Genomic DNA, 26,461 nt, shown 5'->3' on the forward strand with positions numbered 1-26,461 from the left:
TCCAAGTCAAACCAGGAGCCACGCTGCGCTATTTTGGGCGCGCCCGGTGCCTTACGCCTTGCTCGAGAAGGTAAAAGGGGAGCTCACGCGTTTGGAGACTTTGGGTATTATCAGGCCCGTCCATTTCGCTGACTGGGCAGCACCAATTGTACCTGTAATTAAGCCAGATGCCACAATTCGCTTGTGCGGCGACTAAACTTAGTGAATACGGCTTCCCGGCTCGACCGATACCCAATGCCTCGCATAGAGGATCTCTACGCGAAGCTTGCAGGCGGACTCTCGTTCACAAAATTAGATATGAGTCACGCCTACCTACAGTTGGAGCTGGACCCTGCCTCCCGGCCAGATGTAACGATTAATACACACCGGGGCCTGTATGAATATACACGGTTGTCCTTTGGGGTATCCTCTGCATGTGCTATTTTTCAACGTGTCATGGAGGGCATTTTGAGAGGTTTACCGCGTGTCGTTGTCTACTTGGATGACGTTTTGATTACAGTGACGTCAGAGCAGGAACATTTGGAAAATTTGGAGAGTGAGCAACAAAGGAGTTGTTGCTGCTGTTGTGTGTGTATATGTTAATGTAAATTTCTTTCTATCCTTCAACCTATGCTGGATTCTTCAGGGCCCTCACAAAACTCCACACGGACAGTGACCCAGAGCCGGGATCAAACCTGGGACCTCGGCGCCGTGAGGCAACAGGGCTAACCCACTGTGCCACTGTGCTGCCCTTGTGTTGGGGAAAGTTGTTTGTTGCTCTCCCATGTGGCTGTCATTCAGTGGGAATGCTTTACAGCAAAACAAGATCCCAGTGTCATTCAATGTCTAGACGCTTTAACTTTTCACGGCATGATGGCACAGTGGCTAGCACTGCTGCCTCACAGCGCCAGGAACCTGGGTTCAAATCTGGGTTACGGGTATAGGGCGGGGGAATGGACCTCAGTGTGCTCTTTCAGAGGGTCAGGGCAGACTCGATGGGCTGAACGGCCTCCTTCTGCACTGTAGGTACTCTGATTTTATGAGCAAAGAATAGTGATCTTAGAGTTGGAGCTATGGCTAATTCCCTTTCCCTGGCAATGCCCCTCTCATTCACCCATCTGCTGTTAGCCCAGACCAGGGATTGAACCTAGTCTTTCCCAGATTGCAGGGGTGTATTCCAACATTACCTCAGTAACCATGCTTCAAAAAGTACTTCATTGTCTGTACTTCGGGCACCTTCCTCTTTTGGCTTTGCCATTTTAGTTGGGGTCACCACAGTTCTGGTCAATCACCCCCCCCCCCCCCCCCCTTCATCTCCTCCAGTCAAGTCACCTGTTCCTCTTCCAACCCCAGTGCGTTTAAGTTTTTCGCCACTGCATCTTCTCATCTGGTCTGTGGCGTTCCTCTTCTCCTTCTTCGCAGCCACATCTCCACCACTCACTCTCTCTCTCTCTCTCTCTCTCTCTCCGCAGCAATCGCCAATGCTATTGAAATCCCTTCCCAGCTATTTTCTTCGATGCTGCCACAATTGTCACTGATGTGCTGGTTCCTGATTTTGTCCCGTCTCATCACTTCCACCTCCGTACTATCCAGTCATTATCCTTCTCTGCATTATATAACAAGGCTAGTCTCAAACTATCTTACAGATTATTCCTTTCAGGTCCAGTGATGCTTTCAGATCACACAACACTCCCAATTACTCCAACTCGAGCCAATCTGTTGCTTAATTCCCATTTCCATGCTTCCTTCTCCTGCTACCACTGATCCCAGGCACTCACTTCCTCCAAATCTTCGCCCATAATCTTCACACCTTCACTCCGATCGTCTTCCCTGCACTCAAACTTGTAGTCCATAAATCGGGGGTACGATTTAATGCACCCTACCGATCTAAAGAGGGGAGGGGGTTTCTGAACCATAGAATTTACAGTGCAGAAGGAGGCCATTCGGCCCATTGATCTGCACCAGCCCTTGGAAAGAGCATTCCGCGTAAGCCCACACCTCCACCCTGTCCCCATAACCCCACCTGACCTTTTTTGGACACTATTGGGCAATTTTGCATGGCCAATCCACCTAACCTGGGAGGAAACCGGAGCACCCAGAGGAAACCCATGCAGACACCGAGAGAATGTGCAGATTCCACAGAGACAGTCACCTAAGCCGGGATTCAAACCTGGGACCCTGGAATTGTGAAGCAACTGTGCTAACCATTGTGCTACCGTGCCACCAGGTTGAACAGCCGTGGTGCATATAGGCACCAACAATATAGGTAAAAAATGGATGAGGTCCCACATGCTGAATTTAGGGAGTTAGGAGCTAAACTAAAAAGTAGGACCTCAAAGGTCGTAAATTTGGGATTGCTATCAGGGCCACTTGCTAGTCAGAGTAGGAATGAGAGGACAGGATGAATGCGTGGCTGGAGAGATGGTGCAGGAGGGAGGGATTCAGATTTTTGGGACATTGGAACCGGTGCTGGGAGAGGTGGGACCATTACAAATCAGACCGTCTACACCTGGGCAGGACAGGAACCAATGTCCTCGGGAAGTTGTTTGCTAGCGCTGTTGGGGAGGGTTTAAACTAATACACTAGAGGGAGGGGAACCTATGTGAAGGAGTCAGAGAAAGAAGGAGCAAGGACAAAAACAAAAGGTAGTAAAGGGAATAAGAAAAGTGATAGACGGAGAAACCAAGGGCAAAATTCAAACAAGACAAAAGAGAAAACTATTGGGAACAACACAGTTATTCACAATATATATATATTAATGATTTGGATGAGGGAACAAAATGTAACATCACAAAGTTTGTAGATGATACCAAGTTGTGTGGGAGGGCGAACTGTGAGAAGGATGCAGGGATCCTACAGAATGATCTGGAAGGTTGGGCGAGTGGGCAAATCAATGGCAGATGGAGTATAATTTGGATAAGTGTGACGTTATTCACTTTGGAAGCAAAAGCAGGAAGACAGATCATACCTGAACGTAAATTGGGAGAGGGGAGGGTGCAGCGTGACCTGGGTGTCGTTGTGCACCAGTCGCTGAAGATAAGCATGCAGGTGCAGCAGGCGGTAAAGTAGACTAATGGTATGTTGGCCTTCATTGCGAGAGGTTTCGAGTATAGAAGCAGGGATGTGTTGTTGCAATTATCCAGGGCCTTGGCGAGGCCACACCTAGAATATTGTGTGCTGTTTTGGTCTCCTTTTCTTTTTTTTAAAATAAATTTAGATTACCCAATTATTTTTTCCAATTAAGAGGCAATTTAGTGTGGCCAATCCACCTACTCTGCACATTTTTGGGTTGTGGGGGCGAAACCCACGCAGACACGGGGAAAATGTGCAAACTCCACACGGACAGTGACCCAGAGCCGGGATCGAACCTGGGACCTCAGCGCCGTGAGGCGGTTGTGCTAACCACTAGGCCACCGTGCTGCCCTTTGGTCTCCTTTTCTGAGGAAGGATGGGCGAGATTCTCCGCAAATGCGGAGATTCATAACGGCTGCCGTGAAACTGGCCGTGTTTCACGGCAGCCTTCACGCCTGTTCCCGGGACCCGATTCTCCCCCCCCCCACATCGGGGCTAGGAGCGGGATCCCGGGAATCACGGCGTCGCAGCCTTAACGACCGCGATGACCGTATGACGTCAGCCACGCATGCGCAGGTTGGAGCCGGCTCCAACCCGCGCATGCGCGGGTGACGTCATCACGCCATTGACGGAACCCACGCATGCGCGGTTCCGCATTTCTCTACCGCCGCCCGACAAGATGTGGCAGCTTGATCTTGTCGGGCGGCGAAGGGGAAATAGCGCGTCCCTTTTGGACGCAGGCCCGACGATCGGTGGGCACCGATCGCGGGCCTGTCCCCTCCCGAGCACAATGGTGGTGCTCTCGCCCCAAATGGGCCTCTGGATGCCCCTTTTTATGACGGCAGCGATCAGGTGTGTTTGCTGCCGTGAAAAAACGGGTGTAAAGGCCCAGTCGCTCGGCCCATCGGCCGCGGAGAATTGCCGCTCGCCGTAAAAAACGACGAGCGGTGATTCGTGACGTGGGTCGGGCGTGGGGGGGGGGGGGGGGGGAGAATAGCAGGAGGGTGTGAAAAATGTCGGGAGGCCCTCCCGCTATTCTCCCACCCGGCGTGGGGGGGGGGGGCGGAGAATCGCGCCCGATGTTCTTGCACTGGAGAGAATGCAGCAAAGGTTTACCCCACTGATTCCAGGGATGGTGGGACTGTCATGTGAGGAGAGATTGACTAGGTTTGGATTGTTCTCACTGGAGTTCAGAAGAATGAGGGGGATCTCAGAGAGGCTTATAAATTCTAACAGGACTAGACAGGGTAAATGCAGGGAAGATGTTCCTGATGGTGGGTGTGTCCAGAACCAGGGGTCCCAGTCTGAGGATTCAGGGTAAACCATTTCAGACAGAGATAAGGATACATTTCTTCACCCAGAGAGTGGTGAGCCTGTGGAATTCATTACCACAGGAAGTAGTTGATAGCAGCACGTTAGCATGGTTACTTCACAGTGCCAGGGTCCCAGGTTCGATTCCTGGCTTAGGTCACTGTCTGTGTGAAGTCTGCACGTTCTCCCCGTGTCTGCGCGTTACCTCCGGGTCCTTCGGTTTTCTCCCTCTGTGTACCTGAACAGGCATTGGAATGTGGCGACTAGGGCATGACCAGAACAACCGCCGTACAATATAGGAAGAAGGCCAACGAACTGCAAGGGTAAGTTACCACCACTCTCCTGGCATCCGTTCCGCCTGCCACCCCTCAAATTCCCAACGGCCCCTTCCACGTATCACTGGCTGACACCGTGCACCCTCCCCACATCAATCTTTATACTTGTTGCTCAGACCCCTCTGGCCCCCACCAGGACAGCCCCTTCACATCCAGGTGTGGTGCCCACACATGCCACCTGCTGTAGACCCCCCCCCAACTCACCAAGACTGGAGACGGATTTGAGATTCAAGCCCTCGGCCCCTATGAGGAGCGGGTCCTGGAAATCGTGGGGTTGACCTAAGTGAGAGCAGTCACCAACAGCGAGGTTGGCAACTTTGTATAGAAATTATTAAAAATGTAAATAAAACAGTATTGCAGATTTTAAAAAAAAGTTGCTCATTCCCGTCAATCCCACCTCTTCTAGTAGTGAGACTCTTCAGCAAGGGAAAAATCACACCAAAACAGAGCACACCAGAAGAGAGGAAACGCATTGCTTCCCCTTCTCCAGTGCTGGAAGCAGGTCATCTTACATCCTCCCTTTCTTTACTCCAGGCCACAGAAGCAAAAGAGGTGGCATCAAACAAACACACAGCCTTCAGGTATTTGCAGCTACTAGCAGGAGCAATCAGCAAACACAATCTGCAGCACCACTTGAGAGCTCTGAAGTGCTCTCACAATTAACAAGTCCAATTCCTTATTAGTAATAGCCTTCAGCTGTGAAGTTAGAGGCTGCTCACAGTCAAAGGGAGTTAAAATGGCCTTCAGCGTAGAACCAAGAACAGGCTGTGTCCTGGAAGTGTTTAGTAGGACAGACATGCAGCAGCCACAGTTGCCTGTTATCAGTATCCACAATGTTTAAAGATGGCTTGAAGCCTCACGGACGAACAGCCCTCGAGCTGCACTCGCCTCCTCAGCTCCCCTCAGCAGCAATTGCGCCAGTTTCATGTTTTTTAAAAGGAGTACTAAACGACGCCCATGTGATTTCTCGCTGGGGAGCCGGTTAATTCCCGGGAGGTTGTTGCATTCGACTTCAATCTCGCTAATGAGATTGAAATGAATGCGAAAGAGGGTTAATGATATGCTCGTGATATTTGGCCGTGCTCTGGAATTTGGCATCAGGAAGGGGCTGGTTAGATCGCAAACTGGGCGCGAATCTCGATTTTGGCCTTTCCCGCTATTTAATTGACGCGCCCAGATCCTGGCCGGGTGCAACGCAATGGTTAAATTGCACCCTGTGTCTTTGGTCTACTGACTTTAATATTCCTGCCTTTCAGATAGGTCATGTTCTCACCATCTCCACCACATAACCTAATGTCATTGGCAAACTCTATTGACCACTTCCTGTCTCACTTGCTCAGTCCGAATATCCCCGACAATCAGGAAGAGGCAGGGGCTTTGTGAGATTGTGAAAATCACACAAATAAATTGAAGTTCTTTTCTTCCCAAACTCCAATGGTGCATTTATCCACTGGTTCATTGGGAGATTATTTTACTCACGTGAAGTGATTGGAGATATTTTAAAACGTTGATCCATATAGCTGTCAGACTTTCTTAAAAAAATAAGAGAGAGACTTTCTTGGCAACACTAACAATCAAGAACAACATGACATCCAAAACATGCCTGTGTTCAAAATTTACATGGAAGTCATTAGAACACAAGAGCACCCCTTATAGAAACCTCCATAAGACCAATTTATCTCTTGGAGTCAGTGAATATTTGGATCGGAAAGCTTGGGGGCGATTCTCCAATATGGAGCCCAAGTGTTCGCTACGTCGTGAACACCGTCGCGTTTCACGGCGGCGTGAACCGGGCCCAGGTATGGCCGACTTCTTTAGAGCGCCGGCCCTGACTCAACATGGTGTTGGTGTTCAGGGGCTGGCCGCACCGGAAAGTAGGCCCGGGGGGGGGGAGAGGCCGGCCCGCCGATCGGTGCGCCCCGATCTCGGTCCAGACCGCATCGGAGCCCCCGCCGCCTCCCTCCCCTAACAGGCCACTCCCCGACCGTTCGCACAGTGTTCACGCCGGCAGCGACCGGGGTGAACGGCACCGGCCGGACTCTGGCGTATCCGCGCGGCCGCTCAACCATCCGGGCCGGTGCGGCCCGTGGCCAGCGCCACGCCAAACACGGCGGCGCAAATGGCGGCAATTCTCCGCACCTCGGAGAATTGCGCGCCGGCGTCGTGGCATCGTGCCATGGTTGCGGCGATTCTCCGGCCCAGTGCGGGGCTTGGAGAATCACCCCCCTTGACTCTGGCCACGAGAGAGGAAAAAATGTTCCTGAGAAAATTAGCTATGGGGACCACTCCAGCGCCAACCTAGCCCCCTAGGAAGGGGAGCATTCCTGATTATCAGGGTCTCTTGATGGCGGAGTGGTTGGCGCCTCTTTTCACGCCAGCGTCAGCGTCTGAGCCTCAGTCCAGGTTCCAGATCGGAAAATGAGTTGAGAGCTGGGGAGATAACTGGCAAGAGAATTATTAGTTTTTCTAAGCTCAGAAATTGAAGCTATTTCCCCCCTTTAACCGTGGCACCGTCATGTTCATTATCTCATGCAGGTTCTATGTTTGGAAGCCATCGCCTGCTGTTTGACATGAAGCCTCTCACAAGCAGTTGGACAGAGTAATGAAGTGTTTCCTACTCCTCTGATACAGTGGCTGTTATTGCCAGCACTCGGCCTTCCCACTAGGCATGAGGGGGGGGGCGGGGTTGTGGTGATTGGACAGGGATTACCGGGTAGCCCGTCTGCTTTATTTGGGTCGTGCGTAAAGTGACCCATTTTGCCAATTGCCTTCCCTTGTCACGTGGGAGAGGAAGGAAGCGTGGAGACATCTGCAAGGGCCAGGAATCTCAAATTGGATGGGATGCTCCAGTACCCTACTGACATGCAGCCAGGCACAAGTCTGTTGATATCTGTCATCATGCCAACATTGGCAGAATGAGGAGCTGTGGGAGCTGCGAAGCATTAGCAGCTTAACTTGCACGGTGATAAGAGAAGGGGAAAAACTGCGAGGCAAAGAAAAACAACGCATTGAAAAATCTGCCTGCACTGGATTAGCATTTCAGAGGCTCTATTTGCCAGTCGGCACCACTTAAAGGGGTTGCGTCTTTCACCATTATCTTATGAAGTAAACATGTTTGTCTGAAGGTGATGATTCATAGTTGAGCTGCACCTGTCTGATCCATGGTGACCAAATGGCAGCGGTAAAGGGACGATGTAAACACTGCTTGCTTCCGTAGCAGCCCATTCTCTGCCCACATTGGGTGGTCGACCTTGTGTTGGGTGAGGATCTTTGGAATTTCTGATTGTCTGCTGGTGGCTTCTTAATGAGGTGTAAAGAGGTGTATAGGGGCTGGTTTCTCACAAAGCTAAATAGCTGGCTTTGAAAGCAGACCAAGGCAGGCCAGCAGCACAGTTCAATTCCCGTACCAGCCTCCCCGAACAGGCGGCGGAATGTGGCGACGAGGGGCTTTTCACAGTAACTTCATTTGAAGCCTACTCGTGACAATAAGCGATTTTCATTTCATTTTCATTTCAAGAAGTGAGCTTCTTTATGGTGGAACAACCATTACGATGGGCCTATTCAGAGATCACAAGGGACGTTGTTGAGTTTTCACTGGTCTGGGCAAGGAGCAGGCAAAAGTGGAGGGGAAACCTCAAAGACCTTTTCTGTCCATTTGGAAAGAAGGAGAAACGAGCGCTCATTACAACCTCCAAATGGCAAGTATGGGTCAGCTCAGCGATCAGTGTTGTCAATGGAGGGCCAGGTTCTGAGGGAACCCAACAATACTCCTCATTTATTATCGAAACGGTTGCAGTTTAGGAGGAAGCCATTTGGCCCATTGAGTACATATTTGTTTTCTGAAAGTGCACTCCCCTTCACTTTCCATGTGACCCTGCATGTCAGAACATACAAAATGGGATCAGGGGTAGCTATTCTCCCCTTCGAGCCTGCTCCGCCATCCAATAAGATCAGGGTGGATCTGACTGTGACCTTAACTCCACTTTCCTGACTACCAACCCCCCCCCCCCCAACAAACTACATTGGTAGATGAATAGCTATTCCCGTACCCGAACAGGCGCCGGAATGTGGCAACGAGGGGCTTTTCACAGTAACTTCATTGAAGCCTACTTGTGACAATAAGCGGTTATTAGACTTCTGCCTTAAAATATTCAACGACCCTGCCTCTACCACCCTCTGCAGAACAGAGTTCCATAGACTCATGATCATCTGAGAGAAACAAATTCTCCTCATCGTCATTTTAAATGGGAGGCATATTATTTTTAAACTGTGTCCCCTGGTTCTAGTCTCTTCCTCAAGGGAAACATCTTTTCAGCATCCATCCCTTAGGATCTTATATGTCCCAATCAGACCCCCTTCTCATTCTTCTAAACTGCAATGGGTAAAGGCACAACTCATCCAACCTTTCCTCATGAGATAATCGTCCCATCCCAGAAATTAGTCGAGTGAACCTTCTCTGAACTGCTTCTAATGCAGTTATATCCTATCTTGTATAAGGAGACCAAACGGTATGCAATACTCCAGATGTGGTCTCAACAATGCACTGTACAGCACAGTGGTTAGCAATGTTGCTTCACAGCACCATGGACCCGGGGTCGAAACCCGCTTGGGGCACTATCTGTGGGAGTCTGCACGTTCTCCCTGTGTCTGTGTGGGTTTCCTCCGGGTGCTCCGGTTTCCTCCCACATCTTCCGAAAGACGTGCTTGTTAGGTGAATTGGTCATTCTAAATTCTCCCTCTGTGTACCCGAACAGGCGGCCAGGGGATTTTCACAGTAAATTCATTGCAGTGTTAATGTAAGCCTACTTGTGACAATAGTAAAGATTATTATTATAACAGCACAAGATTCCCACTTTTAATAAACAACATTACAAGTGTCTTCCTAATCACTAGCTGGACCTGCACACTAAATGTTCATAGATCATAGAATTTACAGTGCAGAAGGAGGCCATTCGGCCCATCGAGTCTGCACCGGCTCTTGGAAAGAGCACCCTACCCAAGGTCGGCACCTCCACCCTATCCCCATAACCCAGTAACCCCACCCAACACTAAGGGCAATTTTGGACACTAAGGGCAATTTAGCATGGCCAATCCACCTAACCTGCACATCTTTGGACTGTGGGAGGAAACCGGAGCACCCGGAGGAAACCCACGCACACACTGGGAGGATGTGCAGACTCCGCACAGACAGTGACCCAAGCCGGGAATCGAACCTGGGACCCTGGAGCTGTGAAGCAATTGTGCTATCCACAATGCTACCGTGCTGCCCAAATGTTTGAATCACAATGTTTGTGATTCATGTACCAGAACACCCAGATCCCTCTATATCTCAGAGCACATATGGAGCTGCAGACAAAGCCAGGAATACACCTGAGATACGGCGATTGAAAACTAGAATCCAGCTGCCCACTTTCAAGGATGAAAATTAATGGCAACCTGCTACACTACATCAGACCTTTCGGTTCAAATCAGGACAGATGGCAAAACCTTTCTCCATTAATGTCCCACTTAGATATGAGCATACGAAAATGACAGGCAGGAATAGACCGCCAAGCCCCACAAACCCGACCCACACACTCGATGCCTGGGGATTTCTTCAGCAGCACTTCCCAAGCCCACCCCACCATCCAGCAAGACACCATCGCCTTCAAGGTCCCCATCGAGTCACACATCGACCTGACAGTCTGAAATCCCCATTCCTTCATCGTTGCTGGGTCAAAATCTTGGAACTTTCTCACGAGCAGCACATTGGGGGCACCCTCACCATAAGGCTTCATGGAGAAGGCCCCTGCCCCCCCCCCCTCCGCACCCCCAGCATCTTTGGAAGGACAACCAGGAATGTGCTATAAATTACTGGCAACACCCAGATCTCAGAAAAACGATTGGAGAAAGGGTGACCTCAGAGCCAGCTGAATGTTGTACAGAGGAATTGTGGATTTTTTTCTGATTGATTGAGCTAAAATGTTTGTTTACATAAGCCCTTGTTTATTTAAGATTTCAGGAGAAGGTGAGCCAGCTCAGTGTTTCCATTGTGAAACCAGCTGTGATTTCTACAAGGCAGTTTGGCAAAGGAAGTGGTACAAGTGGAGGACAGATACCTTTCTCCGCTGATTCCAACCACTTACGGGCCAGTGCTGAGGTGACTTTGAGAACGGATGTCTCTCAGCACTAAACTCTGGAATTTGCCTCGAAACTTCTCCACCACTCTACCCCTTGCCCCTCCTATAAGACGCCCCTTAAAACTTACTATCTTGGCCAAACTTTTGGGTGACCTTTCCTAATATTCCATCACATGGCTTGGTATCAAATGTTGGTTGACAATGCTCCTGTGAAGCAACTTGAGTCATTTTACTACATTACAAGTGTGGTATGCATGCGAGTTGTGTTGCTATTAGAGAACACTTTTCACAACATCAGGGCACTTTAAGACCTGGGAAGTGTTTTTGAAGAGGTCACTGTTGTAATTTGGGGTATCCCTGAAGCCCATTTGTGCACAGCAAGATCCATTAGACAGTGATGTGATAACGACCAGTGATGTTGGTTGAGTGCCTTCACCACAGACGATGGATAGAGGCCATGCTTTCACCACTGTTGGTCTGTAAACAATATATCTCAAAAACAAATGGATGGATTTCAATGAACCCTGGTGCACAAATAAAATTCCGCCCAATATCCACCAATTCCTTCTCTTTGGTGAATACTGATGCAAAGTATTCATTTAGTACCTCACCCATTTCCTCTGGCTCCACACATAGATTCCCTCCCCTGTCCTTCAGTGGGCCAACCCTTTCTCTGGCTACCCTCTTGCTTTTTATGTACGTGTAAAAAAACCTTGGGGTTTTCCTAAAATTACTTTTCGTAACCCCCTTTTAGCCCTCCTGACTCCTTGCTTAAGTTCCTTCCTACTTTCCTTATATTCCACACAGGCTTCGTCTATTCCCAGCCTTCTAGCCCTGACAAATGCCTCCTTTTTCTATTTGACGAGGCCTACAATATCTCATTATCCAAGGATCACGCAATTTGCCGTATTTATCCTTCTTCCTCACAGGAACATGCCGGTCCTGAATTCCTTTCAACTGACATTTGAAAGCCTCCCATATGTTAGATGTTGATTTACCCTCAAACATCTGCCCCAATCTAGGTTCTTCAGTTCCCGCCTAGTAGTGTTATAATTAACCTGCCCCCAATTTCGCACATTTACCCTAGGATCACTCTTATCCTTGTCCACCAGCACTTTAAAACTTGCAGAATTGTGGGCAATTCATACAGACCCAGCCACCGATACCTACATCCTGCCAATGAATTTTTAAAAAATATTTCTCACCCTCTTCTGTAACTAAAGAAAAGAGTGAAGGTGCTACAATTGCACTCAAGCAGTCTTGGGTAAGAAAGGTTCACATCCCTTCGGAACCCCCTGCTTTTCGTGTTTTTCAAACATTTTTTCTGGGGACCCATTTTTATCAACTGGCCTACTTTTGGGATCCACGCCGGCCGATCGTCGTGACCCATGCCGGCCGACATTCGCGACCCACCATTTTCTCTTCCCCGTAATGCGAGAGGTGAGCCTGCTTGGTCCTCATTTACTTCTTTGCTGCTGACAAAATGGAGGACTCGCAATCACGCCCCGAACGTCAGCGTTCGGGGCGCGTGACCTGCTCTCTGCATCGCTTCAGTCAGGAAGATTGCTTTCAACTTAAAGAAAAATCTTCTCCTGGGTCAGCGTGCTGATGTCAGGAAGAGGCAGTGCTTCTCGCTTGGTTCTGCGCATGCGCACCGATGAGCGGGCACGTATGCGCAGTACGCCCACGTTTTTTTATCTGGTCGCGGCCGTCATTTTCAAAGTCACTCACAGCCGGCATTGTTAAAATCCGGCTGCTGCAGCTGTTGCGTGCAGATTCACGCAATCGGGAACGCCGTGACGGACGGCTCTGCAACCCTCCCGACACCCACCCACGGGTCGCGATCCCCACTTTGAAAATGCCTGCTTTACAGTGACCTCTGCTGGAAAGTGTGCATGTGGGAGCCAGGCGGGGACAGGGCCTTCCCATGGTTGAATAGCCCGCCGATATCCATTGCTTGGGCTCACACGTAATGAAAGGTTAATTGAGCGAGCGTTGAATACGTGCACGAAGAACGCACCTTATTATCTGCTTGTGGCAAATGTAATGTTAGAGTTTGTTTGTTCACTCGAGATTGACCTGGATTGCAGTATCCAGGGGAGGGACTGCTGGAGAACTGAACACATGCAAACACAGAATGGGGGAGGGGGGGCGGGGGGCAATTTACCTTCTTTAGAAACAAGATACAGATTGGATAAGACCTCTGATAGAGCAGACTCTGCAGCAAGGCGGCCACTTAAAGTGTCAAACCTGTTTTTCGCTGATCATTTGTGGAATTTAGGCTGGAGCCATTACATACCTGAAACGCAATGAACTGAGACCAGTAAGCAAATTACGGCAATGACATTGAAACAACGTTAAACAATGACTGCGATAATATCATTACAGAAACCCAAATCCAATGAAGAGCCAAGCAAATGCATGTGATTCAGTCACAGAACCTGCCACAGGCCTTAAACGTATTATTGGAAGGTTGTTAAACTAAATGGTGGATAATAAAAGTGGAAAATTGTACAGTGGAATTGGAGGAGATGTATCCAGTTTCGCAGTATTTAATAGAGTTGCCGTGACTAAGGAAATGCCTTTCAATGTTCTGTTATTGCATTCCCAGATCAGAAAAAATTGGCGACGAGGCTCATCAAAGCGTTCAAAGTCTGGTCTCTTGAATATCTCCAATTTTAATCACTTCATTAATGGTGGCCGGGCCCTCAAATTACCTTTTCTTTCTTCTTTCTTTCTAAGATGTGGGCGTTGCTGGCAGGGTCAGCATTTGTTGCCCACCCCTAATTGCCCTTTGAACCAAGTGGCTTGCGAGGCAGTCAAGAGTCAACAACCAACATTGTGGATCTCGGGGTCACATGTATGCCAGACAGATCAGATAATGACCGTGGATTTCTTTCTTGAAAGGAACCGGGTGGATTATTACAACTATTCCTTTCGAAACCAGCTCTAGATCCTAAACTCTGGGATACCCTTTCTGAACCAGTTCTAGATCTTAAGCTCTGGATTCCCTTTCTAAACCAGCTCTAGACCCGAAGCTCTAGAATTCCCTTTCTAAAACAGCTCTCTTTCCCCCCCCCCTTCTCGACGCTTCTTAAAACCTACCTCGTGATCCAACTTTGAGCCGTCTATCTTAATTACTCATGCGGCTCCGCGATAAATTTTGTTTCATAACACTCCTGCGGAACCCTTGGAAGTTTTAATTTTACATGAAAGGAGTTACAAAAACACAAGTTGCTTTTGTAGAAATTACTATTTGTGATTACAGCACTCATTTCAGGTTGTGTCCTTTCCAGGGGCTTTTCACGGTACCTTCATTGCAGCGTTAATGCAAGCCTACTTGTGACACTAATAAAGATTATTATTATTGTTAGAAAGTTCATTGTAGGTCAGTAGGGTTAATAGTGAGGGCCAACTGGAAACCCAAGTTTAAAATGATGAGGTTGCAATAGTATTGGATAAGGCGGGGAATCACGATCTTGAATTTGCTGAGAAAAGTTACACTTTCCTAAGGATTATGCGGAATTTTCCTTAATTGAGAGATAAAAATAGGCAATTTGTAATTGTTTGTTTCACGCCTAATTAAAACAATTCCTCTGTTATTTCGTCTGCTCAAAAACAAGAGAGAATAGTGGGGTGGATCATGACTGTGGAATAGTGTAAAACAGTTGATTGAGCGTTGACAGCTGGTTCTACACCTATGCAGATGACCTAAATGGAACTAAACATTAGGAGTGTTATACAACGGGCTTCCGATGATTAAGTGGTACTGAACATCAATCAGTGAGGTTATCTTGTAAGTTGTTGAGCCATATGACCCTGGACGGACCCAGATTCGACCCCTCATCTGTGCGGAGTTAGCTGGACATTGGTGTGATTCTAAATAACAGCACTACACTCCTAATCTGGGGAGGGAAGGATCGACTGGGGCTACCACTGTTCATACCTCTCCTGACTGCTCTGGGCTAGCGGATGTTGTATGAGGACAAGTTTCGTCTCAACTGTGAAGGACTCCTTCATCCTCCCCTCCAATGGCATGATTTGTTGAGATGCATGGTCCATAGAATCGCTACAGTGCAGAAGGAGGCCATTTGACCCATCGTGGCTGCACCAACCCTCTGAAAGAACACACTACCTATTCCCCTGCCCTATCCCTATAACGCACTGCATTGATCAAGGCCAATCCACCTAACCTGCACATCTTTGGACTGTGTGAGGAAACCGGAGCACCCGGAGGAAACCCACGCAGACACGGGGAGAATGTGTGAACTCCACACACGCCAAGGCCAGAATTGAACCCGGGCCCCTGGCTCTGTGACGTAGTGGTGCTAACCTCTTGGGTGAGGTCCCAGAGGGTGATAGGCACTTGTGGCTTTGTACCCAGTGAGCAGTCGATGCCAGCAGTAGGGTTTAGGTTTGAAAACTGGTGAACAAAGAACAATCAGCCTAAAACAAAAGAATAAAATGGACGTGCGTAATAATATTTCAGCAATCTTTTCCATTTCCACTCCTCAGATGTTCCAATTACATAAACCATCACTTGGGTGTTTTACAACTTCAGGGTGGAAAAGAGATTCTCAGAGATGACTCTCCTGAACTATTATTCATTCCCAATACAGAAATAAATCCTGGCCGTCCATTTGATCTTTCTATCTCCTCGCATTGGACAGTCCAGACTCAGCAATCATGACTTTGATCTCAGAGTCTTGTGGGAGAACTCCAGAATTTGATGTCACATCATGGGTCTTCATTCAAAATCTACCTTCTAATATTATAATAGGTTGATTAGCATTCTGGACACGATCAAATAGCTAAAGGCTCTTCACCCAAGTCTCTCTGGATCCAGTGACTTTTTTTCTCTACTATAATTTCTGGCAAATGTTTTGTGCGATCAGGTTGCGTTACGTGTATTATCAAAGATCGTAGGGAACACAGCACGGCAACAGGAGGACGTCATTCAGTCCCTTCAGCCAGCTCCAGGCTTCAGTTAAATCATGGCCTATACCTGATCCCATTTACCTGCCTTTGCACCTTTTAATTTGGTACCCTTATCTAACAAACATCGATTGATCTTCAACCACAATCCAGAGCCATTGGCGGAGAAATCATTCATGTGAAGAAGTGACTCCTGATTTTGTTCCTGAATGTTATTTTAAGATTACACCCCCCCTTGTTCTGGACCACTCCACCAGGTAACATAGCTCATCCACTCGATCTAACCTACTACATTAAACAAAGATTTTCTTCGAATCACCATTGACAGCCTTGCTTTTATCCATCTAGGCCCTGAATGGCCATGATAAATTGCCCCTTAGTGTCCAAGGATGTGCAGGTTAGGTTAAAGGGTTATTGGGATAGAGTGGGGAAGTGCACTCCAGTGGAGTGCTCTGTCAGAGGGTTGGTGCAGGCTTGATGGGCCGAGTGGCCTTCTAAACTGATTCTATGACAAACATAGAATTCCGTCCCTAAATCCCAGCACATTTCTCCTCTCACAACCTTTGATATGTTCCTTTAAACCCTACCTCTTTCGTCCAAGTCAGGCCTCGGTGTCAAATTTTGTTTGCCAATGTTGCTGTGAAGTGTTTTCAGATAGTTAAATATGTTAAGTATGCTATATAAATGTAAGTTGGTGCTGTTGGTTCGATCACCACTCGGTCTTCTATTGTCAAACCAAGTTTACCAACCTGTGCTTTAACTTTACATAGTAATCTGCTACGTGAGACTTTGGTGAAAGCCTTCTGAAAGTCTAAATAAACCACATCCACCGGTTATCCCAAGTCAACTCTACTAGTCACATCTTCAAAGAATTTCAGTAGATTTTGTCAAGCATGATTTCCCTTTCATATATCCATGCTGACTTTGATTATACTGCTGCTTTGCTGTGCTAGGAAATCCTTGATAATGGATTCTAGCTAGCTACTGACGTTAGGCTCTCTGGTCGATTGTTCACTGTTTTCTCTCTATCTCCCTTTATGAATAGCGGGCTCATGTTAGCTACCTCCAATCTGTAGGAACCATTCCAGAGCCCAAAGAATTTTGGAAAATCACCACCCAGTGGATCTATTTTTAGGGCCACTTCCTTAAGGACGCTGGTTCTTGCTGGTTCTTGCTGGTTCTTAAGGGTTCTTAAGGGTTCTTAAGTTCTTAGGGGCTGGTTTAGCACACTGGGCTAAATCACTGGCTTTTGAAGCAGACCAAGGCAGGCCAGCAGCACGGTTCAATTCCCGAACCAGCCTCCCCGAACAGGCGGCGGAATGTGGCGACTAGGGGCTTTTCACAGTAACTTCATTTGAAGCCTACTTGTGACAATAAGCAATTTTCATTTCATTTCATTTAAGTACTCTGGGATGAAGATTATCAGGCCCTGGAGATTTATCGTCCTTCAATCCTCTTAATTTCCCCCAAACCATTCCTCTTCTAATACTGATTTCCTTCATCTCCTCACTTAAACTTGTGTTTCTCAGACTTGGCGGGGTAGACCCGGTAGCACAGTGGTTAGCACTGTTGCTTCAAAGCACAATCGTCCCCGGTTCGATTCCCGCTTGGGTCACTGACTGTGCAGTCTCCACGTTCTCCCGGTGTCTGCGTGGGATGCCTCCGGGTGCTCCAGTTTCCTCCCACATGTCCTGAAAGAGGTGCTGGCGGGTGAATTGGACATTCTGAATTCTAATTCAGTGTACCTATACAGATGCCGCAATGTGGCGACTAGGGCCTTTTCACAGAAACTTCATTGCAGTGTTAATGTAAGCCTACATGTGACAATAAAGATTATTATTATTAAATGGAGGATGGCGGTTTCCCCTGCTTGCAGGGTTGAGAACCAGGGGACACAGTCTCAAAATAAAGGCTAGTAAGCAAAGTTCATGCACTTGGGATTGGGGGTAATAAACTGGCATGAATCGAGGATTGGTTAATGGGCAGAAAACAGAAAATAGGGATAAAGGGATCATTCTCAAGTTGGCAAACTGTGACGAGTGGGGTGCCGCAAGGATCAGTGCTTGTTTCCCAGTTATTATCAATCAATAGGAGCGATTTTAATGTGGGGACCAAATACAGGGCACGATTCTCCGCTGCCCACGCCGGTTGGGAGAATAGCGGGAGGGCCTCCCGACATTTTTTGCGCCTCCCGCTATTCTCCCCCCCCCCCCTCACCCGACCCACATCACGAATCGCCGCTTGCCGTTTTTTACGGCGAGCGGCGATTCTCCGCGGCCGATGGGCCGAGCGTCCGGGCCTTTACGCCCATTTTTTCACGGCAGCAAACACACCTGCTTGCTGCCGTCGTAAAAACGGGCGCTGGGTGCCCGTTTGGGGCATCCAGAGGCCCGTTTGGGGCGGGAGCACCACTGTTGTGCTCGGGAGGTGACTGGACTGGCCCGCGATTGGTGCCCACCGATCGTCGGGCCTGCGTCCAAAAGGGACGCACTATTTCCCCTCCGCCACCCGACAAGATCAAGCCACATCTTGTCGGGCGGCGGTGGAGAAATGCGGAACCGCACGCATCAATGGCGTGATGATGTCATACAGACACCAGCCTTAACGACGGTCGTTAAGGCCGCAACGCCGTGATTCCCGGGGTCCCGCTCCTAGCCCCGATTTGGGGGGGGGGGAGAATCGGGTCCCGGGAACGGGAGTGAAGGCTGCCGTGAAACACGGCCAGTTTCACGGCAGCCTTTACGACTCTCCGCATTTGCGGAGAACCTCGCCCGTAATGTTTCCAAGGTTGCAGATGACACAAAACTAAGTGGGAATGTGAGTGGTGAGGAGGATACAAAAAGGCTTCAAGGAGATTTGAACAGACTAAGTGAGTGGGCAAGTACATGGCAGATGGAATATAATGTTGCAAAGTGTGGAGGTAGCTACTTTATTCGGATAAACAGAAATACAAGAGTATTTCTTAAATGACGAGAGATTGGGATTTGTTGATGTTCAAAGGAACCTAGGCATCCCTCTTCATAAGACACGGGAAGCTGTTGGGAAGACAAATGGTGTGTTAGCCTTTATTACGAGAGGATTTGAGTACAGGAGTAAGGAAGTTTTGCTGCAGATGTACAGGAACTATGAGGATATGAGGCGGGAGTTGGCCTTGATAGATTGTGGAGAGTTACTTAAAGGGATGACAGTAGATCGACAATGACAAACATTCAAGGAATGCATTGAGGAACTACAGCAACTGTTCATTTCTATATGGCACAAAAGCAAAGGGGCTAAGAGGGACAATCCATGGCTTACAAAGGAAATTAGAAATAGTAACCGATCCAAGGATGAAGCCCACAGATTGGCCAAGAAAAATAATAGATCTGAGGACTGGGAGCAGTTTAGAATTCAGCAAACAAGGACAAAGGGATTGATTAAGAAGGGGAAAGTGCAGTATGAAAGGAAGCTTGCAGGGAACATAAAGACTGACACTAAGAGGTTCTACAGATCTGTGAAGAGAAGGAGATTGGTAAAGAGAAATGTAAACCCACTGCAGACAGAAACAGCGGGATGCATAATAAAGGACAATGAAATGGCTGAGCAATTAAATACATACTTTGGTTCTGTCTTCACAAATGAGGACACAAATCATCCCAGAAATGTTGGAGAATGAAAGGTTTAGTGAGAGAGAAGAACTGAGGGAAATCAACATTAGTAGAGAAATGGTGCTGGGGAAACTGATGGGATTGAAGGCAGATAAATCCCCAGGGCCTGAGAATCTGCATCCCAGAGTGCTTAAGAAGGCGGCTCTGGAAATAGTGGATGCATTGGTGGTCATCTTCCGGGATTCTATAGACTCTGGAACTGTCCCTGCAGATTGGAGGGTAGCTGACGTCACTCCAATATTCAAAATGGGAGGTAGAGAGAAAGCGGGAATTATAGACCAGTAAACCCAACATCAATAGTGGGAAAAATGCTTGAATTCATTATCAAGAACTTTATAGCGGAATATTTAGAAAGCAGTGGCAGGATCAGTCAGAGTCAGCGTGGATTTATGAAGGGAAAATCAAGCTTGACAAATCTGTTGGAATTCTTTGAAGAAGTAACCAGTACAGTCGACAAGGGGCAGCCAGTCGATGTGGTGTATTTAAACTTTCAGAAGGCGTTTGACAAAGTCCTGCATAAGAGATTATTGTGCAAAATTAAAGCGCATGGGATTGGGGGAAATGTATTGAGGTGGATAGAAAACTGGTTGGCAGAGAGGAAACAAAGAGTTGGGATTAATGGGTTCAAATTGGCAGGCAGTAACCAGTGGGGTACCACAGGGATCGGTGCTGGGACCCAGCTATTCACAATATATATTAATGATTTGGATGAGGGAACAAAATGTAACATCTCAAAGTTTGCAGATGATACCAAATTAGGTGGGAGGGTGAATTGTGACGTGGATGCAGGGATCCTACAGCATGATTTGGACAGGTTATGCGAGTGGGCAAATCAATGGCAGATGCAGTATAATTTGGATAAGTGTGAGGTTATTCATTTTGGAAGAAAAAACATGAAGACAGATTACTACCAGAATGGTTGTAAATTGGGAGAGGGGAGTGTGCAGCGGGACCTGGGTGTCCTTGTGCACCATTCACCGAAGGTAAGCATGCAGGTGCAGCAGGCGGTAAAGAAGGCTAATGGTATGTTGGCCTTCATTGCAAGAGGTTCTGAGTACAGAAGCAGGGATGTGTTGCTGCAATTGCACAGTGCCTTGGTGAGGCCACACTTGGAGTATTGTGTGCAGTTTTGGTCTCCTTCTCTGAGGAAGGATGTTCTTGCTCTCGAGGGAGTGCGGCAAAGGTTTACCAGACTGATTCCAGGGATGGTGGGACTGTCATATGAGGAGAGATTGACTAGTTTGGGATTGTTCTCGCTGGAGTTCAGAAGAATGAGGGGGGATCTCATAGAGACTTATAAAATTCTAACAGGACTAGACAGGGTAGATGCAGGGAAGATGTTACCAATGATGGGTGTGTCCAGAACCAGGGATCACTGTCTGAGGATTCCGGGTAAACCATTTCGGACAGAGATAAGGAGTCACTTCTTCACACAAAGAGTGGTGAGCTTGTGGAATTCATTACTACAGGAAGTAGTTGATGCTAAAACTTTGAATATATTCAAGAAGCGGCTGGATATAGCACTTGGGGAGAATGGGATCAAAGGCTATGGGGAGAAAACAGGATTAGGCTATTGAGTTGGATGATCAGCCATGATCGTGATGAATGGTGAAGCAGGCTCGAAGGGCCAAAAGGCCTCCTCCTGCCCCTATCTTCTATGTATCTATGTACTGTATGTATAGAGCCACGACGAGACCACACCTGGAGTACTGTGTGCTGTTACAATACCCTGGGCTGGGACGCTGTCAATTCCAGCCTCCTTAACCTGGAGGCGCAGCACAATTGAATGAACAAATAGTGCTTCGGAAAATACCCAAAGTCTTTGGCCCTTGCCCAATAATTAAAGTCACCAGGTTGTAAAGTTAAACATAATCACTTTTTATTTATAACAAGAACTATAATGAAATATGCAGCAAATACAACTGGTTAACTATTAACTAATTCCTAATCCTGTCCCCCGCCCCCACTCTTTATACACACACACACACATAAGATAAACAAAAACACAGGAGAAGAGAGGGGTGAAAATAATAAGTAAAAATAAAAAGATGGTTCTTTCTAGCACACTTTCGCTGAAACCAGGCTTTCAGGTCGTGAATTCAGCTTTCCAGTCTGATTTTTTTCACTGTAGATTCATTCAGGTCTCTGCAGTTTCAGAAATCCAGCAGCTTTTCTGAAGAAAACATGAGAGAGAGAGAGAGAGAGCAGGTCCTTTCTCCTGAGTGTCCAAGGACCTGACGCAGTTTTCCTTGAGTCTTGAAATCATCCCACACAGGCACGATCCAATCGCCACCTGTTACCGGGTAGAATGCGGCCTTTTGGCCAATTCATTGGCCACCTGTCAACCATTTGAACCAAGTCCCACCCAAGTCCTAGGGCAGCATGGTAGCACAGGTGGATAACACTGTGGCTTCACAGCGCCAGGGTCCCAGGTTTCCTTCTGCACTCTATGTTCTATGTATATGTATCTCTTGGGTGCCACAAAGTCTGGGTTTTGCTGTCAAAGCTCTCAGAGTGTTCTCTTTGGTAACTTTTGAATTTTTCATTGTCCCTGCTCAACTTAAAGATGCAGATCCATTTAGCATCTGTGGATCAAAATGATAACTGCAAAAAAATAAAGAAACAGGAAATAAGGGAATCATCAGGAAGGAACGTTATAGTTCAGTTTTAGCCTCCTTACGGTCAATGTACTATTAATCACTGTGTATGGCAATCACCTTATTAAGTGCATTGCTGAACATGTGACATTGATTATCCTATAAATACAGACAACTGAAACACTTGGGTGAGAGCTTCAAAGGGTTAGTAGCTAGAGGGAAGTGTGTTACAATAAACCAGCTTGAACCCAAAAGAACAGGCTCGATTGATTCTTCCACTGCAGTCCCTGGTTGGTAGTAACACTTACCTAAGGAAGGATATGCCATAGGGGGACTACAATAAAGGTTCACCCGACCAATCCCTGGGATGGTAAGATTGTCCAATGAGGAAAGATTGAAGATCCTGGGCCTATATTCCCTCGAGTTTAGAAGAATGAGAGGTGATCGCACTGAATTGTACAAAATTCTTGCAGGACTTGACAGGGTAGATGCAGGCAGGATGTGTCGCCCTGCTTGCAGAGTGTAGAACCAGGGGACACAGTCCCAGAATAAAGAGTAGGCCATTTAGGACTGAATGGTGGAGGAATTCCTTCAGTCAGAGGATGGTGAATTTTTCGAATTCTGTACCCCACAGGACTGTGGAAACTCAATCCATGAGTATGTCCCAAGCAGAAGTCAATAGATTTTCAATGACATTGAGGGACGTAGGGATAGGGTGGAAAGATGGCGTTGAGGTAGAAGAACAGCCAAGATCCAGTTAAATGGTGAAGGAGTCTCACTGGGACTGACTGAGGGTTGCCACTCAAAGCCTTCCATCCTCCTGCCCTTGCTTTTGACCGCTCCCCCTCTGCCCAGCATGACATTCACCGCTGACCCCCTCACCGGGACCTCCAACCACTTGAGGGAAATAGACTTGCAGGATTGTGGGGATTGGGATTGATGGGATTGTTGAATAGATGGACTTGATGGGCCGAATGGCTTCCTTGTGTGTTGTAATGACTCCCTCGGAAGGTTTTGCTAGGCATGTGTAGTAAGGGGCATGGAGTGAGTGCAGGTAAATGGAGCTGAGTTACAGGTCATGCATTGGCTTAATTGAAAGGTAGAGCAGGTCTGAGGGGCTGAATGGCCTCCTCCTGTTCCTCATATTGTTAATTTTTGCCCCAGCTGGGATCAGCACAGCTTGAGTTTGTGCCACGAAAATCAGCCTGCTCAGCATCGACCAGTCAGATTTGGGATTGTTGAATAGTGTGGTTCAGTGATGTCACCGTCCACTAGGCCATTGTGTCAACTGTAAACAAAGGATTAAAGACATTCCTCTCGAGCCAGCTTCATTGCCAAGAACTGGATCACCATAGTATCCAATTGAGCTTCTGCTGGAAGATACACTGGTAACTTAATCCGTGACATTTATAAATTGTAGGCGGACTGTAAATTGTGTGGCTCCCTGTTATTATCTGGGAAACAGTTGAACTATGAATTAACATTCTCCAGCCATTCACTGGTCGGCTATCTTGACATTAAAAGTCAGCTCTGTGGAAAAACTGAGCTGAATGCTGGAATTAAAAAAAATAGCCACAATGAATTGCTATCGGAGAGCGGTTTTTCGATCAAAAGTTAAAATGTCTCTGGTACTTGCTTCCATCTGCGTTGCTAGGGCAATGACACTTGTGTTTGTGTTTTCTGTTGCTTCCTTAGACCAGATGTGCTGCAGCCACGTTCAAGTGTGCAAGAGGAAACTGATGTGAAGGACCCGGCGGTCGGGCTGTTGCAGCGGGGAGGGAGATCGCAGAGGGGCCATCACCACGAGCACCCACTCGGGTGGTCTGAGAGGAAGCGGATACATTGGGCAAGGAGGGCAAAGTAACTTCAGGAATGCTGAGCTTAAAGTTACCTCGTCTACTCAGCATCAATCAAGTGCCCAAAGTAGGTGAATTTTTAACCTGCTCTTTCTGTCTTGCCTATAACCTCCTCTTGTTGCTCCATTGTGTTTATAGAACATAGAACATACAGCGCAGAAGGAGGCCATTCGGCCCATCGAGTCTGCACCAGCCCACTTAAGTCCTCACGTCCACCCTATCCCCGTAACCCAATAACCCCTCCTAACCTTTTGGGTCACTAAGGGCAATTTATCATGGCCAATCCACCTAACCTGCACGTCTTTGGACTGTGGGAGGAAATCGGAGCACCTGGAGGAAACCCACGCAGACACGGGGAGAACGTGCAAACTCCACACAGACAGTGACCCAGCGGGGAATCGAACCTGGGACCCTGGCGCCGTGAAGCCACCGTGGTGTCCACTTGTGCTACTGTGCTGCCCAATTATAATTACAATTACAATATGTTACAATTCAGCTTATCATTTTATACCAAAGATTTTTATGACAGTTCCAGTCACAACTACAAGTAGGATTAGTTTCTTTTCATCATCAAAAGGTTCTTGTTGTCTATGACAGTCTGTGACGTGGAAACGAACAAGGAAGCTTCCGAGTATTGGAGATTGCGCAAATTTCAGTTCTTGTTTTAATGTTTGAAGCTCCCCATCCTCTCAGCTTTGTAGCCCGTCTCCTGGGGACCACCTGAACTGGGAGCGCTCACACTCGTGGGTCTGCGTCACTTGGCTGTTTTCTGTTCCCCCCCCACCGTCCCTGGGTCGCACTCCGAACCTGTCAACCTCAAGCAAAACAAAACAGAAGATCATCTTCGAGCTGCAAGGTGAAATGTGGAATGAAGTGCTGTTGTTTATTCCCATCATACCGCTGGAAGAAATGATGCACACGTTATTTCTCCTGAGACTTTGAAAGTAGGGCAAAAAAAAATCCGCACCTGAGCAAAGATCACCTTACGGAAAACAATAGCATCTTGCAGCCCGTGTTACAGAACGTCGTGTTAGTGTCTGTGCAGGAGCTGTCGTCATTGCTGAGGTAAAGCCTCTTGCCATGCACAATCAGGAAAGGCCCAGGTCCCAACTCTGGCTCAAGCACTAAACCATCTCAGTCGGCAGTAAGGTTCTGACAAATGGCCCCAGCACCTCTGGTTTCGCTCGTATTGGATGACGAGACATGGGAGCAGCCTCATGTGAACCATAAAGATTGACAAAGAGCGGGTGGGACAAATGGACTCTGTACTGAAGACGCCACCTAATTCTTTTTAAAAAATCTTTGTAAAAAGAATTTAGAGTACCCAATTATTTTTTCCAATTAAGGGCCAATTTAGCATGGCCAATCCACCTACCCTGCACATCTTTGGGTTGTGGGGGTGAAACCCACGCAAACACGGGGAGAATGTGCAAACTCCACACGGACAGTGACCCAGAGCCGGGATCGAACCTGGGACCTCGGCGCCGTAAGCAGCAATGCTAACCACTGTGCCACCGTGCTGCCCTGACTCTACCTAATTCTAAGCAGGTGATCACTGCCGACAGGTCAGCTACACCAGTCAATAAAAAAGGAGAGGGTTTACAGCAGGTCATTTTGCCCAATTAGTGATACAGGTTCACACATGATAAATGGAACGAGACTACTTTGGAGAGGCAGCAGGCATCGGGGGTGAAATATTAACTCGCACCCATGGAATTATACCCCTAATGGATGAATGAATGCATTTAAAGAAGGGGGAAATAGGAGAATTTATGAAACACAGTTCCTAAAACACCCCCCCCCCCCCCCCCCCCCCCACCCACCCACCCCCACACCCCTGACCTCCCTAAACATTAGAAGAGGAAAGGAAATTGCTGTTGTGGTGATGTTTTACAGCTGAAATCAGAGGCAGACTTTCAGTGAAACACAACGCCAATGGCAGGGGACCCATACGGAGAGGTGACTTGTGGTGGGAACAGGTCGGCACAGTGGTTAGCACTGCTGCCTCACAGCTCCAGGGACCCGGGTTCAATTCCAGCCTCGCGTGACTGCTTGTGTGGAGTCTGCACGTTCTCCCCGTCTGCGTGGGTTTCCTCCGGGTGCTCCGGTTTCCTCCCACAGTTCAAAGATGTGCAGGTTAGGTGGCTTGGCCATGTTAAATTGCCCCTCAGTGTCCAAAGGTTAGGTGGTGTTACGGGGTTACTGGGATAGGGTGGAGGCATGGGCTTAGGTAGGGTGCTCTTTCATGGGATGATGTAGACATGATGGGCTGAATGGAGTCTTTCTGCACTGTAAATTCTATGATTCTATAATACCAATCAGAGCCTTGGTAGCTCTAAATTTGCTGGTAGGCCCATTCGAAGTTCTTGAGCCTATCAGCAGGCAATACAGAACAGCATTGGGCTCTGATTGGTGGACTTATCTTTACAGCGGGGAAACAGTTTGCCAGATGTTGGGAGGTGGTGGAGATTTAGAGCAGCTCAGACCTGGATCTCTGGAATTGGTGCAAAGTTTCTGAACTTTCATTGAGTAAAGGTGCAAAGCACCAGCCAGGTTTCTGGCATTCGGACTGGAGGGCAGCCTGAGGTTAAAGTGAGATCGCCAACCGAA

The 26,461-nt window shown here is 47.9% G+C and overlaps 1 protein-coding gene across 2 annotated transcripts in view; it reads left to right on the forward strand.

Moving 5' to 3' along the window:
* LOC119974488 (membrane progestin receptor gamma-B-like) overlaps positions 1 to 26,461 on the forward strand; it is a 130,027-nt gene that overhangs the window by 55,636 nt on the left and 47,930 nt on the right. For both annotated transcript variants that reach the window (XM_038813418.1, XM_038813419.1), the window contains exon 3: positions 23,691 to 23,918. In XM_038813418.1, coding sequence (XP_038669346.1) covers positions 23,868 to 23,918 — 51 coding nt within the window. In that variant the 5' untranslated portion in view covers positions 23,691 to 23,867. The remainder of the gene's footprint in view (positions 1 to 23,690; positions 23,919 to 26,461) is intronic.

Source organism: Scyliorhinus canicula, chromosome 12 (genome assembly GCF_902713615.1).
Source record: "Scyliorhinus canicula chromosome 12, sScyCan1.1, whole genome shotgun sequence".
NCBI classification, from domain to species: Eukaryota; Metazoa; Chordata; class Chondrichthyes; order Carcharhiniformes; family Scyliorhinidae; genus Scyliorhinus; species Scyliorhinus canicula.